At 41.7% G+C, this 18,097-nt stretch overlaps 1 protein-coding gene across 5 annotated transcripts in view; it reads left to right on the top strand.

Annotated features, from left to right (window-relative positions):
- ACBD6 (acyl-CoA binding domain containing 6) overlaps positions 1-18,097 on the top strand; it is a 149,435-nt gene that overhangs the window by 9,226 nt on the left and 122,112 nt on the right. For all 5 annotated transcript variants that reach the window (XM_073356570.1, XM_073356573.1, XM_073356575.1 and 2 more), the window contains 2 exons: positions 3,343-3,407; positions 4,062-4,158. In XM_073356570.1, coding sequence (XP_073212671.1) covers positions 3,343-3,407; positions 4,062-4,158 — 162 coding nt within the window. The remainder of the gene's footprint in view (positions 1-3,342; positions 3,408-4,061; positions 4,159-18,097) is intronic.

The following is an 18,097-nucleotide window of genomic DNA, read 5'->3' as shown; positions in this document are numbered from 1 at the left end:
TCAGCCTCTTATAAGTCATGTGTTTCAGTCCCCTAATCATTTTTGTTGCCCTCTGCTGGACACTTTCCAGTTTTTCCACATCCTTCTTGTAGTGTGGGGCCCAAAACTGGACACAGTACTCCAGATAAGGCCTCACCAGTGTCGAATAGAGGGGAACGATCACGTCCCTCGATCTGCTGGCAATGCCCCTACTTATACATCCCAAAATGCCATTGGCCTTCTTGGCAACAAGGGCACACTGTTGACTCATATCCAGCTCCTCGTCCACTGTAACCCCTAGGTCCTTTTCTGCAGAACTGCTGCCGAGCCATTCGGTCCCTAGTATGTAGTGGTGCATTGGATTCTTCCGTCCTAAGTGCAGGACTCTGCACTTGTCCTTGTTGAACCTCATCAGATTTCTTTTGGCCCAATCCTCCAATTTATCTAGGTCCCTCTGTATCCTATCCCTACCCTCCAGCTTATCTACCACTCCTCCCAGTTTAGTGTCATCCGCAAACTTGCTGAGGGTGCAATCCACACCATCCTCCAGATCATTAATGAAGATATTGAACAAAACCGGCCCCAGGACCGACCCTTGGGGCACTCCACTTGATACCAGCTGCCAACTAGACATGGAGCCATTGATCACTACCCGTTGAGCCCGACAATCAAGCCAGCTTTCTATCCACCTTATAGTCCATTCATCCAGCCCATACTTCTTTAACTTGCTGGCAAGAATACTGTGGGAGACAGTGTCAAAAGCTTTGCTAAAGTCAAGGAACAACACATCCACCACTTTCCCTTCATCCACAGAGCCAGTTATCTCGTCATAGAAGGCAATTAGATTAGGCAGGCATGACTTGCCCTTGGTGAATCCATGCTGACTGTTCCTGATCACTTTCCTCTCCTGTAAGTGCTTCAGAATTGATTCCTTGAGGACCTGCTTCATGATTTTTCCAGGGACTGAGGTGAGGCTGACCGGCCTGTAGTTCCCAGGATCCTCCTCCTTCCCTTTTTTAAAGATGGGCACTACATTAGCCTTTTTCGAGTCGTTCGGGACTTCCCCCGATCATCATCTGTGTCGTCATGCCACCAGCAGAAGGTTGATTTTTCTCTTTTGGTGGTTTGGGTTCTATAGTTTCCTCATTGGAGTGTTGCTCTTTTAAGATCTCTGAACGCATGCTCCGCACCTCATCCCTCTCAGATTTCGGAAGTCACTTCAGATTCTTAAACCTTGGGTCGAGTGCTCTAGGTATCTTTAGAAATCTCACATTGGTACCTTCTTTGCATTTTGTCCAATCTGCAGCAACAAGTGTTCTTAAAATGAACATGTGCTGAGTCATATAACATGAAGTATATGGCAGAATGTGGGTAAACCAGAGCAGAAGACCTACAATTCTTCCCCAAGGAGTTCAGTCACAAATTTAATTAATACGTTATTTTTTTTTTAGTGAGCATCATCGACATGGAAGCATGTCCTCTGGAATGGTGGCCGAAGAATGAAGGGGCATACGAATGTTTAGCACATCTGGCACATAAATAACTTGCAATACCGGCTACAAAAGTCCCATGTGAACGTCTGTTCTCGCTTTCTGGTGACATTGTAAATAAGAAGTGGGCAGCATTATCTCCCATAAATGTAAGCAAACTTGTTTGTCTTAGCAAATGGCTGAACAAGAAGTAGGACTGAGTGAACTTGTAGGCTCTAAAGTTTTGCATTGGTTGTTTTTGAGTGGTTATGTAACAAAAAAAAATCTACATTTGTAAGTTGCACTTTCACGATGAAGAGATTGCAATACAGTACTTGTAAGAGGTGAATTGAAGAATACCATTTATCATTTTACAGTGCAAATATTTGTAATAAAAATAATATAAAGTGAGCAGTGTACACTTTGTATTCTGTGTTGTAATTGAAATCAATATATTTGAAAATGTGAAAAACATTCAAAATATTTAATAAATTTCAATTGGTATTCTGTTGTTTAACAGTGCGATTAAAACTGTGATTAATCACGATTCATTTTTTCGAGTTAATTGTGATTGACAGCCTTACTATGAATACATCTTCATGTGTTTAACAATATCCTGAATCTGATTCTCGTTTACACTAAGGCCTCTTTACACCACTGTGGTATTGTTAAAGGGTCATTAAATGTAATTGATGGCCACTACAAAGCCCCCTTTGTGCTACCAGATCAGTTTAAAAGGGTCTTTATGTAACGGCCTTCTGTGTCTACATGTGGAGTCCACTACATGCCCTCTAGAATATGTTATCATCACTATCTCATCTCTTTCAGTATTGTTTATTCACTTACCACCCCAAACTTATATTCCTTCTATGAATTGCAGTCCATCAACACCTCTTTTTTTTCTAGCCTCCTTTTTTTCTCTTGCCTCACTCTCCCGTAATGAATCATTTGTTTCTACCTACAGCTCCATCCTCTACTCCACAGTGTACTACTTTTCCTCTTTCTGACCAACTGGATCATCCCAACCACCTCCAATCTTGACTCACTTCCCATTTCTGGTGTATCTGCTCTGGCTGCCATGGTCCTAGATGCCTCTGGAGGAAATCCAGAGATTGTTCTCTTTGTATTCAGCTTGGCCATCAAAGATTATTAAACATAGCCCACTTATTTAGTCATTGTGCAGAAGGAGGCGAATTTCATCCTTAATGAACAATCATAATATGTGGTTTAGCTAACATAAATGAGATTTTTCTTTAGTCTTGTTGACGATGAGCTATACAGATGGGTAATATACATAGTCGGTGATCCTTTGAGGTTGAAGATGATCTCTTTCATGGGTTTTATTTTTCATGGGTCCTTTGGTAACTGAGGAGTCCAATTCTTGAGCCACAGGCTCATTGGCAGACATTGCAGGTGGTGTTGGAAGACGGTTGGGTTGCGATTGCTGTGTGACCATTGTCTTTCCTTTCTTTTCTGGCTTTTTTCTGCCACCAGGATAAGGAAGGCAATTTTCCTCAAAAGTGGACCTTCTTTCTCTGACAAGTCTTTGAGTGACAATCACTCTGCAGCATCACCTACTGGGTAATACATGCAGAAGAAATGATCTGCATATCAGAATTCCATCTCTGTATCCTGTACAGAAAATAACAGGAGGCCAATACACCAATAGCTGTGTGAGACTGTTAAAATAAAAAAAATTGGAGTTGAGATGTTTGCCAGAAAGAGATGAGCCTAATAACTGTTAATCAGACAGGAGTATAAATTTGCTCTGAAATCAAGAGGTGTAATAAATCTGGATATTTGCTGTTATGAATTGGCTAACAAATTATAATGATAAATTAAACTTTATCCCTTTCTACCATTCATTGTAACAAAGGACATTTTTCTTTTTTAGGTCAAATTTGGAAACTGTAACACTCCCAAGCCCAGTTTCTTTGATTTTGAAGGAAAGCAGAAATGGTAAGAGGAAATCCTTGCAATTCTTAACAATTTCTGATTTTATTTTATTTTATTTTTGGTCACATCTTTTTAGATTGATTGAACTAGAACATTACTTGGCATGTATCTCTCTCTTATTCTCTCGGTTAATGATTAAAATAATCCTTTAGGGCAGTGGCTCTCAAACTTTTTTACTGGTGACCCCTTTCACATAGCAAGCCTCTGAGTGCGACTCCCCTTTTATAAATTAAAAACACTTTTTTATATATTTAACACCACTATAAATGCTGGAGGCAAAGCAGGATTTGGGGTGGAGGTTGACAGCTCGCAACCCCTCCCATGTAATAACCTCCCGACCCCCTGAGGGGTCCCAACCCCCGTTTGAGAACCCCTGCTTTACGGAATTCTTAAAATGGTGTTGCTGTTCTGCTAATTTACTGTTGTATTGGTTTAATCAGCAACAAATAAATATGAGTAGGTGAAGGAGTTTTTCTTTTTAAGCCTGACTAGAGGATTGATGGCATCAAAATTGCGTAAAAGATGTCTTTCCTTTGCCCAGAAGTATGAAGGTAGGCTTGCATTAGGCCTGATCACTGTTTTATTGGTGACAATGAGTAAAAGACGGATGTATCCGTTCTACTGAGTGGGCCATTTGTGTTTTTCTTTGTACCTCAGGGAAGCATGGAAAGCTCTGGGAGATTCAAGTTCCCACCAGGCTATGCAAGAATACATTGCCACAGTGAAGAAACTGGATCCCAGTTGGAATCCTCAGGTAGGATAAATGGAAATAAATAACATGTAGAAATCAATTAAACACATTTTTATTGCACATGTGAATATTTGCATCAGGTCTTCATCTAAAAGAGCGCCAGGAAAATTTAATTCACTGTACAGGAAACATAACTTATTAGACAGATGAGTTTTAAAAAGTATTTCAGCCACCAGGTTTATTACTTTTTGGATATTTAAGGGTTTCATAGTCTGGTGTATAGGCATTGTCTCTTTTTAAGAGGACAATTCTTTTAACAGGTATTTCTTTTAACTGGGCACCATTATAACATCAAAATACGGTAGTCTCTACAGGGTGTTTGACTTAGAATTACAGGGAACTGTGGAACGTCTACATCCTTTTTATACACCTTTTAAAAATACATACTTCAGGCATGTTGATTTTATGACAGTAGAAAATTTGTGGTTCTGTTGCTCCTCCACCTTAGGAAAGAGAGTTCTTGTCTGAGCACAAGACTTGGAACTAAAAACTTGAGTTTTAATTCTGGTTTTGAATCCTCCTGTGGCTTTAGGTTAGATGTGGAACTTCTGTGGCTCAGCTTCCCCATCTGTAAAATGGGGATACTAATGCTCCTCTGTCTCAGAAGCATGCTGTGAGAATTAGGTAATATTTGCAAAGTGTCTGGAGGATGAAAAGCATTATAGAGCATCTTTAGAAAAATAACTCTGAACTGTACAATCCCATTAACATACAAAAGTCAGTGATTTGCCATGCTCTGTCTTACATAAAATTTTGTCTAACCTAAAACATCCATGCAAAATAAGGAAAAAAATCCAATAAATATCGATCAGTTAAAAGCCTGAATGAACAAAAACACCCTGCAGCTCAAGTAGTATTCATAAAGTAGGAGGGGGAACTCTTTCTATATCCTTATGGATGCAATTGCTGTAATGCAGCTTCTGTTGATAAATAGAAATCTTTCCATTGAAATGTCATGGAGTGTGGCATGCTTGTCCTCTGCTGATGGCCAGTTCTGATTTTTATGGTAGTTCTCTGCAGCAAGAATCTAGGACATGAGTTCAAGAATTGACTTTGTTTTTCAAAATGTCTAAAAATTGAACCACGCAGTAAATGAAGGAGCTGGAATTCTGGCACTATTTTTCCTGACAAAGAATGAGTGTGCCTGAGCATGATTGCTGCCCCCAGTATCCTGCACTGCACATATCTATCCCTGTCACTTCTCAGTGGAAGGTGGATAAGCAGAAACCAGCATATGTTCTGGTCATGCTAATACAGCTGTTGGAGGTACTTTCATTGGTTGCAATATCTATGAGGTGAAGAATTTAAAGGGCACCGTCAAAAGTGCTAGACTTAAAAATGGACCTGTCTTGATTATGCCAATTCAGAGCTCTTTCCTTGAGGAGTCAATCATGACATTTTCTTTTGTGTTCTTTCAAAAGTAATTTTTAAAAAAAGCATATGAATTCAGTACTGGGAAAGGGTGTTGAATGGATATCTCTGGAGTCTGAACTCCTCTATTCACACAGAGAGCAGGCATTGTCCCCCATCCAGCCCATTGACCAGAAAGAGGAATTCAGTCATCTACCTCATTTAATCTTGGTGCCTCTGGGACTGCTAATAGTGGTAGTGATTTTTGCATTGTGGATCCTCGTCCACTGGGAACTGAACTGAGATCAAAGCCCAATAATATATTGGTGAGACATTTTTTTAAAAATTGTATTTGTAAATACTGTGTGACTTTGAGAGTCCTGTCAGGAGAGAAACTGGCTTGGTCTGTATATTGGTTCAAAGCATTAGTGCACAGGCTTGTTTACTGAGAGTTTCACACTCATCCATGCATTCTTCTTTTACCTGCTTTTCTTTTTTATTTTATGTTTTCAGTCATAGAAATGTTTATTTGAAGGGTTTGGGGAGCAATGATAGACTCTGAAAGGGAGCCACTCTTAAGGCAGGTAGGGCCCAAAGTGTCTTACCTTGCCAGTTTCATCCAGGAGTGAATGCCTGTCTCCAGCAGATTTTAGTATCCTTACAGCTTTGAAACCACAAAAGGGAGTGGTTTGAGGCTATATCGGTTTCCTTTTCAATAGGTGTTTTGCTCTAACATTTCAGCAGATCTAAGTGTTTTAGACTCATATGTGTACCTGTGAATTCTTTCTCAAAACTTTAAAGATAATAAGCATTTTCTGTTTGCTTTCAGAACTCCAGGTATAATGAAAATGATGTAGGGATAATAATGGAAGTCTTCTGGCTTGATGTGCATTCCCCGTAACTTAGACCCTTGAATTTCATATCCTGATTGTGTCCCTTGCCTTGCAAACTGTCTGTGAGTGAGCCAGAAATCAGTTGAACAAGGTGGGAAGGTTCTGCTTTGGAGGAAGGTGGTCAAAAATAGAATGAGGAAGAGGAGAAAGTTGCTGTGTTCTGCAGCATTTGTGCAGGGAGAGGGTGTTAAGAGGGAGAGAATTATTAATTAGTACGTTAAACAGCAACCTCTTGTTCCCATGGTATTTTCCATTAATTGTCTATTGTTTAACCAAGTTAGTAATGGTACACAGGAGAACCAGTCCTCCCCTTCTCTCATCTCTCTGGTGCTGATCTCATACCATCTATACTCTGATTTTGTTGCACCAGGTCCACCTTCCTGCAGCCACAAGAGGGAGCTCTGTTCATTATAATAACTAAGGTATATTTGTCATAGAAAGGTGATAAAATAATAGTCTTCAAATTTTAAATTGAATTTTAAAAAAAGATTTGTGTGTACAATAGTAGGTGCTTAGTCACTGTCTCTTTCCTCCTTATGTGATCAGCTGCTAGGCCGCGTCTCTTAGGTTTTTTTCCATTATAAGTAGATTGTGAATAAGAAACAATAATTGTGTGTGTCTGATGGGCTTTAAGAGAAAATATAGGGTCTCTTATCAGGAATATGAAAAGTTTAGCTGTCAACATTAATTAAATTTGCCAGCATTTTTAAAAAAAAATAGAGAGCTATCAGGTTTTAAACTTCCCTTCAGAGTCCATTCCACAGCTTAATATGTTTCATTATCAGAAAGCTTTTTTGATGTTCACATATATTTTCCCTTTAAATTTTCATAAAAACATTTTAAAAAATGTGCTAACCTTAGTTCTCAAGGGTTTTATGATGCCATCACCAAAATTCCTTTCAGATTTAAAACTAAAAGCTTGTTTTAAAATAAATAAATAAAAAAATACAGTAGAGGAATTCAGAGATTGTACAGTCCCCAGTTACACAATGGTATCGGGTGGAGCATGGAGGAGTGACAGAGGGGTCCCTTTTGTGCCAATGCAGTCAATTATATTGTGTACATCTCTTCAATTGACTAGGCTTTATAAGGGATTATTTATTCCCTGCAAATCTGCAATGCATAGAGATACAGACCACAACCTGTGTGCCACTGTCCACAAGCAAAGTTAGGGTGCCTGCTGGGTTAATTGCTTCTCATATCAAGATGAATAGCAGCACGCTAAGTGCTTGGCACACAGTTCATGCAATAAAAATAAATAATATAAACAACTCCATTTCTTTTAGCTCTTTCTTCAGTTCAGATCTTCCATTTGCCTCCATTGGCTGAAACTTTGGCACTTTATGACTCTAAATTCTCCTTCTTCCCATTCTTATGTTGCAAATCTGTCTGTTGCCATCACTGCAGCTCTTCCCACATACAGCATAGAGCAGATGTAGGCAAACTACGGCCCATCCTGCCTGGCCTCTGAGCTCCCAACCGGGGAGGCTAGCTCCCAGCCCCTCTCCTGCTGTTCCCTCTCCCCCGCAGCCTCAGCGCACTGAGCTGCCAGCGCTCTGGCCCGCTGCTCCTGCCAGGCAGCATGGCGGCGTGGCTGGTTCCGGTATGGTAAGGGGGTGGGGAGCAGGGAGTTCTGGGGGGCAGTCAGGGAGCAGGGGGCCGTTGGATGGGGTGGAGGTTCGGGGGGGGCAGTCAGGGGATGGGGAGCAGGGGGAGTTGGATAGGGGGTCGAGGGGCAGGGGGTCCTGGGAGGGGGCAGTCAGGAGTCAAGGAGCAGGGTGGGGTTGGATTGGTCGGGACTTCTGAGGGGGGCAGGAAGTGGGAGGGGGTGGATAGGGGGCAGGGGCCAGGCTGTTTGGGGAGGCACAGCCTTCCCTATCTGGCCCTCCATACAGTTGCGCAACCCCAATGTGGCCCTCAGGCCAGAAAGTTTGCCCACCCCTGACATAGACTCAGTTTCATCTTTGCTAAATCCTCCTGCAAGCCTGCCGTTCTTCTTGCCTCAACTATTTTAAGTTCCTTTGTGTGTGACCTCAAGTCTCCAGCAACAGGAAGCATGATCACCTCTCCCTCTGCAGGATCTGTGTCTGAACTGAGAGTAGTATTTATCTGGCTTGGGTTTTGCAACATGGAAATGAAACATTTGAAGGGGAAATGTAAACCACAATTGAAACATAAAACACATTTGCCCTTGTAGTGGAGACCTTCCACTTGACCACACATATTGCCAGTTTTTTACATCACTTGTGGTTTAGCTTGTGAATAAAATGTTACCCATAATGCGAATCTTAGAATTCCTCCTGTGTAATAAGGAATAAAGTCATCAAAGTCCAGGGAAATGTCTGCACACTGATCAGGCAAAGCAAGAAGATAGCTCTTGGTTCCAGAGGGGCCCAGGATTCCCAAATCTTGGTGAGACTAGAATAGTATCCCCCTTCCTGAGCCCTTCTGGGTCTTGAAATTCCAGTGCTGAGATTTTCAGGGAATAAATGTGCATGTATATTCAAACTGCTGGTCTATGCTGTTTTTAAACTCTTTTCGATGCATTCTGTGATGACTAACTGACGGCAATGAAGCACGACTAGTGCTGTGTTGTTAGTGAGCAAGTGCAGAGCACAGAATTGAAAGCAGCAACCAGAGGATCACTGAAGAGAATAAACAACCCTTCTGGTAAAAACAGAACAAGCTTGAAAGCAAATGAAGTTGCAGGAATAACACATTGTTGCTACAAGCACAGAGTAGACCTGTAAAACAGAGAACTTGTATGGAATGAATATTAATTTGGTTGAACTCTGTTTCTGTAGAATGGGCTGCAGAGGGCAGTATTTCATAACACGGCCGCCAACTACTAGAGTGTTCATGGGTTTCAATGTGTTCTGTTACTATTCAAATAGCCTTTCTTCACCACATTTAAAATGTTATTCTTCGCTTGCTTGTACCTAAACGTGTGTAAGAGAGAATTCACAATTCATAGATTCATAGATATTTAGGTCAGAAGGGACCATTATGATCATCTAGTCTGACCTCCTGCACAATGCAGGCCACAGAATTCAAGGATATTGTGAAAGTCTGGAGAATCTCTTTCTTAACCATTGAAAAATGGGCTACACTGTGAATTTAGATTCTGCAGGAGGATCTGGATATTATTGATGTAATCTCAGGAAATATTCTAGTAACAAATGATACACCTTGTTTTAAATTGGTTAGTGTTTCATATTTATTAGATGTTGGTCCGAACAAAAACTCCAGCCCCAAACTTAGAACCTCTATAATGACCCAAACCAAAACTCTGTATCCCAAATATTCCAACACTTGGGGTTTGAAATCTAGATCTGAATTTTATAAAGCTTGGTTTTGGTGCTCAAATGTGGCCTGTTAGAGTTTTGAGCAACAAATTCTGACTGAGTTTCAGATTTAAGGTTTTATATTGGGCCCCTGTCTAACAATTTATTAACAAATGTAAATCAGGCTAATGTTATCCTTCTGAATCTGCAAATTTGTAACTTGGTATCCTAGATAGAGAGCACTTTTGTATTGGAAGAATTTAAGTAAATAACTTAAGTAAATTTTATTGAAAAAGCTGTGGCCCATAAATTGTATCAGAGCACCCATCATGCCTTTCCAGTTTGTCTATCACTCAAACCCTTCATGTCCTTACCATCACGTCCCGCCCCAATACAAAATGGCTGGACATCCTGCCACCTCTGGAGGGTGAGGAGCCCTGGTGGGCCAGCCTATACTCCACCCTGGTTCTGAGCCCACCGGGGATATCAGTTGGCGGCTCCTTCATGGGGCCATGAGCACAGGCGTGTACTTGGCGGGGTTCACCCCTATCCCAGACACTGCCCCTTTTGCGGCATGAAGGAAACCCTGGCGCACACATACTTGGAGTGTGCCAGGCTGCAGCCCCTGTTCCGGCTCCTCACAAATATTTTGTTACGTTTTTGGTTGCGCTTTTCCCCTCACCTCCTTATCTATGCACGCCCTATCTGTGGCCCCACAAAGTCACGGGACCTCCTGGTCAGCCTCCTCCTGGCCCTGGCTAAAGTGGCCATCTATAAAACCAGGGTGAGGAGGTTGGCCGATGGAGTCTCCTATGACTGTGGGGCCTATTTCCGATCCTTGGTCCATTCACGTATCTGGGCAGAGTTCCTCTGGGCCGCGTCCACTGACTCCCTTGACGCCTTTGAGGAGCAGTGGGTGCTGTCCGGGGTTCTCTGCTTGGTGTTCCCGTCTGGTTCCCTTCATTTGACCCTTTGACCACACTCCTGGAAAAAAAAAAATCACTCAAACAGATGTCACCCTCTTAATCTGGCCAAGCAGCCACAGTTTGCAGTCAGCAGTGAGAAGCAGAGTGGTTTGGGAAGGATTACAATGGGGGTGGGGAGAGTAGGGGAAAGATTTCTTAGGTCTGTGCCTAATGTGAAAATGCCATTGATTACGTTCATCCTATATGTTTGTTTTTCTGGGATGTGAATATCTCTTGTTTATGGTTTACCATCCAACAGGGAAAAACTAGCTTCCTTCAGTAAACTAAGTTACTTCTAGCATTCCATGCATGTAAAGCCTTGGAAAAATAGCAAGCCTGTGGGGCTTTTTAAATTAATGATCCGATTGAAATGTCAGAATTTGGTCTGACATCCTTTGGTTAGCTCACCTGTTTATGCCTTGCTGTTGTGGCACATATATATGTGGGGTTCCCCTGTCACTCAGATCCCTGCAAATCCTTTAATTAAGGATGGAGTTTCCGATGCAGTTCTGAACTGCTTGGATTTTGTTTTTTAGTGTGTTAGCTCTTTGTGTTTAATTCACTTTTTTATGGTAATGCCTGCTTTTGTATTTTTATCTGAAAATTAAATCAATACTTCATAAAATATCAAAATCTGTTACTGTGGTGTTGCAAAAACACATACACTGTTAATAGGAAAATACATAATAGATGCTTTTTAAAGTTAAATAACTTATATTAATGCTAAAACCCCTCTTAAAAACTGACTGTAATTTTTAAAAGTTTGCTTTAATTGGTAACTGGGGGTGAAGGTGAGGGGAAGCACCATAAACTACCAAAAAACTTACTATATTCACCATCACCACCCTGTATGATCTCATTTTTAGCCATCTTGTAATGTGTGTTTTAAATTTACATCTGAACTGATATGTGGCAAATTTCATCCCAATGTAAATTAAAATGGCTGAGTTATGAATCCTTCAAAAGCAGTGTTTATAATGGAATATAGCAGCTAACTTGCAAATGTGGTATTAAAACTGGTACTGCAGTGCCAGCCCACACCAGACTTCACAGTGCTGGCAGTTTGACAAGCTGATTGATGTTTAGGGTTTTGCTCCTGTTCTCCAGTGTTCAAGCAGATTTTCAGACTGGTATTTTTGTGGTTCAGCACCATGAATCCATTTGGTTGGATTATCTGCTGCAAGGCCCAAGACTTTAATATGCAGTGTGATTCTCCACCCTCACTATTTTTATGCCAGCTGGAAGAGGAGCGTTCATACCTCTGATAGTTAAGGAAGAATGTTTCTGGAAGAGTGTGTGTGTGTGTAATTAGAGGAGGCTTCATCTTACAGGAATCTACAAAGTGAACAAGAAAGGGATGAAGTAAAGGGATGAAGTAAAGGGGGAGATCCTCACCACAGACCTCCCAGTTAATGTGCAGCAGCTCTTTGTCAGTGCACTGCTTTAGAACATTAGTAGACTTTAGACTAACATTTCAGCTGGTGGGATGGAGATCTCATGACCCCCTGCAGCTACAGGTTCGGTAACCTTATGTGAGCTGGCTCTGCCCAGTGAGAAAGATGTCCATGGTTATTTTAGAATTCTAGCTGTGAAGTTAGTTCCTTTTGGTTGTAAGCATAGTAGTATACGTTACTCCAGACAGTCCTGAAAATACTTTTCTTGGTGTTAAAGCAGTGTTTCTGGAGTGATTTGTGGGAGACCAAAAGAACTGTGATGTTGAATGTGACCCATTTTGTTTTACCCAACTGAGAACAATGCAGTTCATTAGATGTAAAGGTTAAGAATTTATGGACCTTTTACAAAGTGACTGAAAATGTATTTTTAAAAAAATCAAATCCTACATCATTAATAAGAGAACAGTCCATTCATACTGTTTCATAAGGCAACATAATACCACTTCACAAGTACTAGCTACTCACAACACCTGTGCAAGGAAGGGAGGTAAGTTATCATGCCCACCTTAGTGATTGGGAAACTAAGGGAGATGCCACACAAAAGGAGCCCATGTTATCCCCAAGGTATTAGGCTGTTACACTAATGAAGGGTTCATATTGCTAAAGACTGAGGCCCTGGTACTGCTGCAGGGTCCCTGTATAACCGACTGGCGACTAAAACGCTAAATGTCTCATTTCAGCAATTGGCCAGAAATGTAACAGCTCCTGTAAAGATGAACCTTGTAACAGGGAATGTCTGAAATTACTTCAAGGTCTGAATAACTAAAAAACCCCTTAACTTTTTCTAAGTCATACTCATAAACAAAGCCGCTCACAGATACCATCAGTTGTCTGACTGGACCTTTCTTCATATATGTAACTGCATTTTGTTCATAATTTTCATCATGATAAAAGGGTTAGTTTAAACCTCCACTCCTTTCATAAGTGGGAAGTATAATGTTACCCACATGAATTTAATTTAATTTAAAGTTTAATGGTACAGTCTATACTTTTTTAACTTACAGGTCTTGAGAACATCCCTTTTTAAAACAAATTGTCTTCTGTCATATGCATGCTAGTTTTAAAATAAACTAACACAGATTAGTGGCCACTTAATAATGGACAACAGAAGTCTTCATCCACTACTGTGAATGTAGGGATGTACCAATAAATGGAAGAGTTTAAAAAAAAAATAGTAGAATGATTTGTCTTTGTCTCTGTAACAATGTCAATGGGAAACAAACAGGCAATTATCCTTCATGAATCTGTAGTCTAAGATGGAGGTATCTAAGGTGCAGTACTAGGGCTGAATATGCATTGTTCTAGCATGTAGAAATATTGTTATATGCCATGAATCAGGGTGGATTTGATTTAAATCACTAGTCAGGAAGTCTTGATTTAATCATGGTTTTCTACATAAGTGCATTCTTGTTGGTTGTTATAATCTTAATACATATTCTTCACAACTCAGAGATAGATGTGGGTTTCATTTTTAGAAGCTACACACTATACAGTTTTAAACAGTGATTTATTTTGAAAACTTTTCAGATTAGTTTTACAGCTATATCAGAAAATGAATGATGATTTGGTTATTTCATTTACCAAAGGTAATTAAAGCAGATATTTATGAAGTAATTGGGAGGTGAACTATCTCCAATTCAACAGATTAATCACTAACATTTGGAGGATTTTCTTGCCATGCTGTAGTAGGAGGAGAACATCACCAGACAGACATTTAAATTGTTTTATTTAACTAAAAGAACAATGTTAAGTATTCTGGATTTTTTTCTTCAACAGCAAACATATAATATTTTAACAAAACAAGCATATGTCTCTCGCTTCTCACATTTATCTCCAGACTTCTTCTCCTTGTCCAGATCTATTCCACCCCCAACAATCTTCTATTCATTGAACTTTTTGAAACTTTGCACTTTTAGAGAGAGATAAGGGATTGACTCTGTGTACACAAATTTGAAGAGGGACAATAGAGTTGAGGTCTGTTATTTCTCACCTCTATGTACTATTTATTTATTTTAAAACGTTTTTGCTGTTAAAAAGCTTGTTACCTCTGGAGACACAAATCCACAGTTTGAGAACTGCAAACCGAAGCATCTTTGATAGTATCTTCTAGACTGAGCCCTATTGGGTAGATAGAAAGATTAACCTAAATAATCTATACAGAAGCCTGTGGAACCCCATAAGATTGGGTCACTAATCCATGAACTATTGGAACTCATTTACAAAACTTTTCTTAAACATTACGTGAATATATTGTCTCATAATTAGAATTTATAATCCCTATTTCATGATGAGATATCTTTGAGCTATAATGTACCTTAATTAAAACTATCTTTAGATAGGGTTTTTTCCCGCAAAAGTCCAATTTAAATAGAAAAAAAAATTTGTTTTTAAAATCATTGATTGTTATCCACCCTGCCGTGAATGCTGTATTTGTGGGGCTGTCAGCAGTGCTGTTCTAGGTGGCTTTCTTTTCCTGCAGCAGGCAGACATACTGACAAACGGCTGACAATTCTTGTCACTGGAACCACAATTTACAATGAAGCATAGAAAAAAAATGCCAGACTTGGATAGGAGTTCCTGCTTCTCTGAAGTCTGGTTCTAATCCCAAACTCCATATACACAAGAGGACTTAAATGATGAGGTAGTGTCTTATACAGTAAATATAAACAAAACTGGAATTGGTTAGAGTATATTGCATGAATTTGTAGGCTGTTTTGTGTTGTCTTTTATTTTATGTCTCCATAGAAATTTGTGGTCTGCCTTTTATTTATGATATTGCAGTCCTCTTTCAGGCTGTTGATTGAAATACAACACTGCCAGTTTGTAGCATGCATTTTATAAAGGTGTGAATTCGGAAGCCAACCAGCAGTACAAACAGGTGTCCAGATCAAGACTGCTGGAAACTTCCTTTGGTAAAATTCTGCTTCTGTATATTGGTTCTTTTAGTTTCCATGTTCTGAAACCAATGATAGGAGTCCATTTTCTTGGGAAATAAGAGTCTAAGCCCTGGTCTACAATGCGAGGTTAGGTCGAATTTAGCTGCGTTCAGACGATTTTATAAGCAATGCTTCCACACAACCAACCCCGTTCCGTCGACCTAAAGGGCTCTTAAAATCAACTTCTATACTCCTCCCTGGCAAGCAGAGTAGCGCTAAAATTGACCTTGCTGGGTCGAATTTGGGGTAGTGCAGACACAATTCGACGGTATTGGCCTCCGGGAACTATCCCAGAGTGCTCCAATGTGACCACTCTGGACAGCACTTTCAACTCTGATACACTAGGCAGGTAAACAGGAAAAGCCCCGGGAAATTTTGAATTTCATTTCCTGTTTGGTCACCGTGGCACGCTCAGCAGCACAGGTGACCATGCAGTGCCCCCAGAATTGCAAACGAGCTCCAGCATGGGCCGAATGGGAGACACTGCATCTGATTGTTGTCTGGGGAGAAGAATCTCTGCAGGCCAAATTCTGATCAAAAAGAAGAAATGCTAATATACCAAAATTGCACAGGGCATCGTGGACAGAGGCTACAACAGGGACACACAGCAGTTCTGTGTGAAAGTTCAGGAGCTCAGGCAGGCCTACCAAAAGACAAAGGAGGCAAACGGTCGCTCCAGGTCAGAGCCCCATACATGCCGCTTCTATGATCAGCTGCCTGGCATTCTGGGGGGACGACCCTACCATTACCCCACCACTGTCCGTGGACACCTGCAAGGGGGGAGTCTCATGCAACAGGGAAAAGGATTTTGTGGATGAGGAAGAGGAGGAGGAGAATGTGCAGCCGGCAAGCAGTGAATCTGTTCTCCCCGGCAGCCAGGACCTTTTCATCACCCTGGAGCCAAAACCTGCTCAAGGTGGGATCCTGTACCCTGAAGCTGGAGAAGGCACCTCTGGTGAGTGCACATTTGTAACTACAGTACAGGGTTTAAAAGCAATTGTGTTTAATGTTTGATTTGCCCTGAAGAATTGGGGTGCATTCATGGCCAGTACAGCTACTGGAAAAGTCTATTAATGTGTCTGGGGATCCTCCAGAGACATCTCCATGAAGCTCTCCTGGAGGTACTCTGAAAGCCTTTGAGAAGGTTTCTGGGGAGGGCTGCCTTATTTCGTCCTCCACAATAGGACATGTTACCATGCCAAGCCAGTAGCAAGTAGTCTGGAATCATTGCAGCACAAAGCATGACAGCGAATGGTCCTAGGTTTTGGTTGCATTCAAGCAACATGCGGTCTATATCTTTCTGTGTTAGCCTCAGGAGAGTGATATCATTCATGGTCACCTGGTTGAAATAGGGAAATTTTTGTAAGAGAACAGTAAAAGTACCCCGTTCATGCTGGGCTGTTTGTGCTTGGCTGAAAGGGATCATCCTTGAGAATAGCCACGCGGAGCGGGGAGGGGTGAAGGGATCATCCCAGAGAATAGCCACGTGGTGGGGTGAGGAGAGGTGTGTAGTGCACATCCACCCAAAAACTGCAGCCCCTCCTTCTAAATGGCAAACCCAACCGGCATTGCTTGCTGTGGGAAAGGATGGCGTTGCAGTTTGAAACCATTCCCACATGTTATGAAGGCGGAAGAAGCCAACCCCGCATACCAAAAGGCTTACCATGGCTGCCTGGAAACAAAATTCTGTTGCCCAGCCATGTGTGATGTGTCACCATACCGGCAGGTGCTCAATATAAAAGGCAAAATGCGACCTGTACCTGAAGCACATGTGCTGTCTGCTGTGAATTGCTTGATTCACTGTGAAAGTGTGTCTCTTCTGTTCTCAGAAATGTATCATCTTAATTTTACTCTCCCTTTTTATTCCCCTGCAGGTGCAAATGTTTCTATGGTCCCCCTATCACCTCCGTCCGTGAGGTGATCACAGATTAGAAGTTGAAAAAAACGCACTCGCAATGACGTTTTCTGAGCTCATGCAGTCCTCCTGCACTGATAGGGCACAGCTGAATGCATGAAGGCGTTCAGTGTCAGAGGCCAGGAAAGCATTAGGTGAGCGCGATGAGAAGAGGCAGGAGGAGATGCTGAGGCTAATGGGGGAGCAAGTGGACATGCTGAGGCATCTGGAGCTGCAGAAAAGGTAATGAGCACAGACCACCACTGCATCCACTGTATAACCGCCTGCTCTCCTCCCCAAGTTCCATGTCCTCCTCACCCAAACACCCAAGAACGTTGGGTGCGGGGGAGGCTCCGGGCACCCAGCCACTTCACTCCAAAGGATGGCCAAGCAACAGAAGGCTTTCATTCAAACTGTTTTGATTTGTAGTGTGGCTACAATAAGCAATGTAGCCTTGTCCTTCCCTCCTCCCCGACCTTGTCAGGTATCTCACTCTTTGATTAATAAAGAAAGAATGTATGGTTTCAAAACAATAGTGACTTTATTTCCTTTGCCAGCTGTGATCGAAGGGGGGGAGGATGTTTGGCTTAAAGGGAATTAAAATCAACAAAGGGGGCGGGTTTGCAGCAAGGAGAAACGCACACAACTGTCACACCGTAGCCTGGCCAGTCATGAAACTGGCTTTCAAAGCCTCTCTGATGCGCAGCATGACTAGCTGTGCTCTTCTCGTCGCCCTGGTGTCTGGCTGCTCAAAATCGTCTGCCTCAACCTCCCACCCCACCAAAAACGTCTCCCCCTTACTCTCACAGATATTATGGAGTACATAGCAAGCAGCAATAAGAATGGGAATATTGGTTGTGCTAGGGTCTAACCTAGTCAGCAAAGAGCGCCAGCAAGCTTTTAAACGTCCAAAGGCGCATTCTACCACCATTCTGCACTTGCTCAGCCTATAGTTGAACAGCTCCTGACTACTGTCCAGGCTGCCTGTGTACAGCTTCATGAGCCATGGGAGCAAGGGGTAGGCTGGGTCCCCAAGAATAACTATTGGCATTTCAACATCCCCAACGGTAATTTTCTGGTCTGGGAAGTAAGTCCCTTCTTGCAGCTGCTCGAACAGCCTGGAGTTCGTAAAGGTGCGAGCGTCATGCACCTTTCCCAGCCATCCC

This window comes from Lepidochelys kempii, chromosome 8 (assembly GCF_965140265.1).
Source record: "Lepidochelys kempii isolate rLepKem1 chromosome 8, rLepKem1.hap2, whole genome shotgun sequence".
Lineage (NCBI taxonomy): Eukaryota > Metazoa > Chordata > Testudines > Cheloniidae > Lepidochelys > Lepidochelys kempii.
The sequence above is the reverse complement of the archived record's forward strand: the minus strand, read 5'-3'. Positions and strand labels throughout refer to the sequence as shown.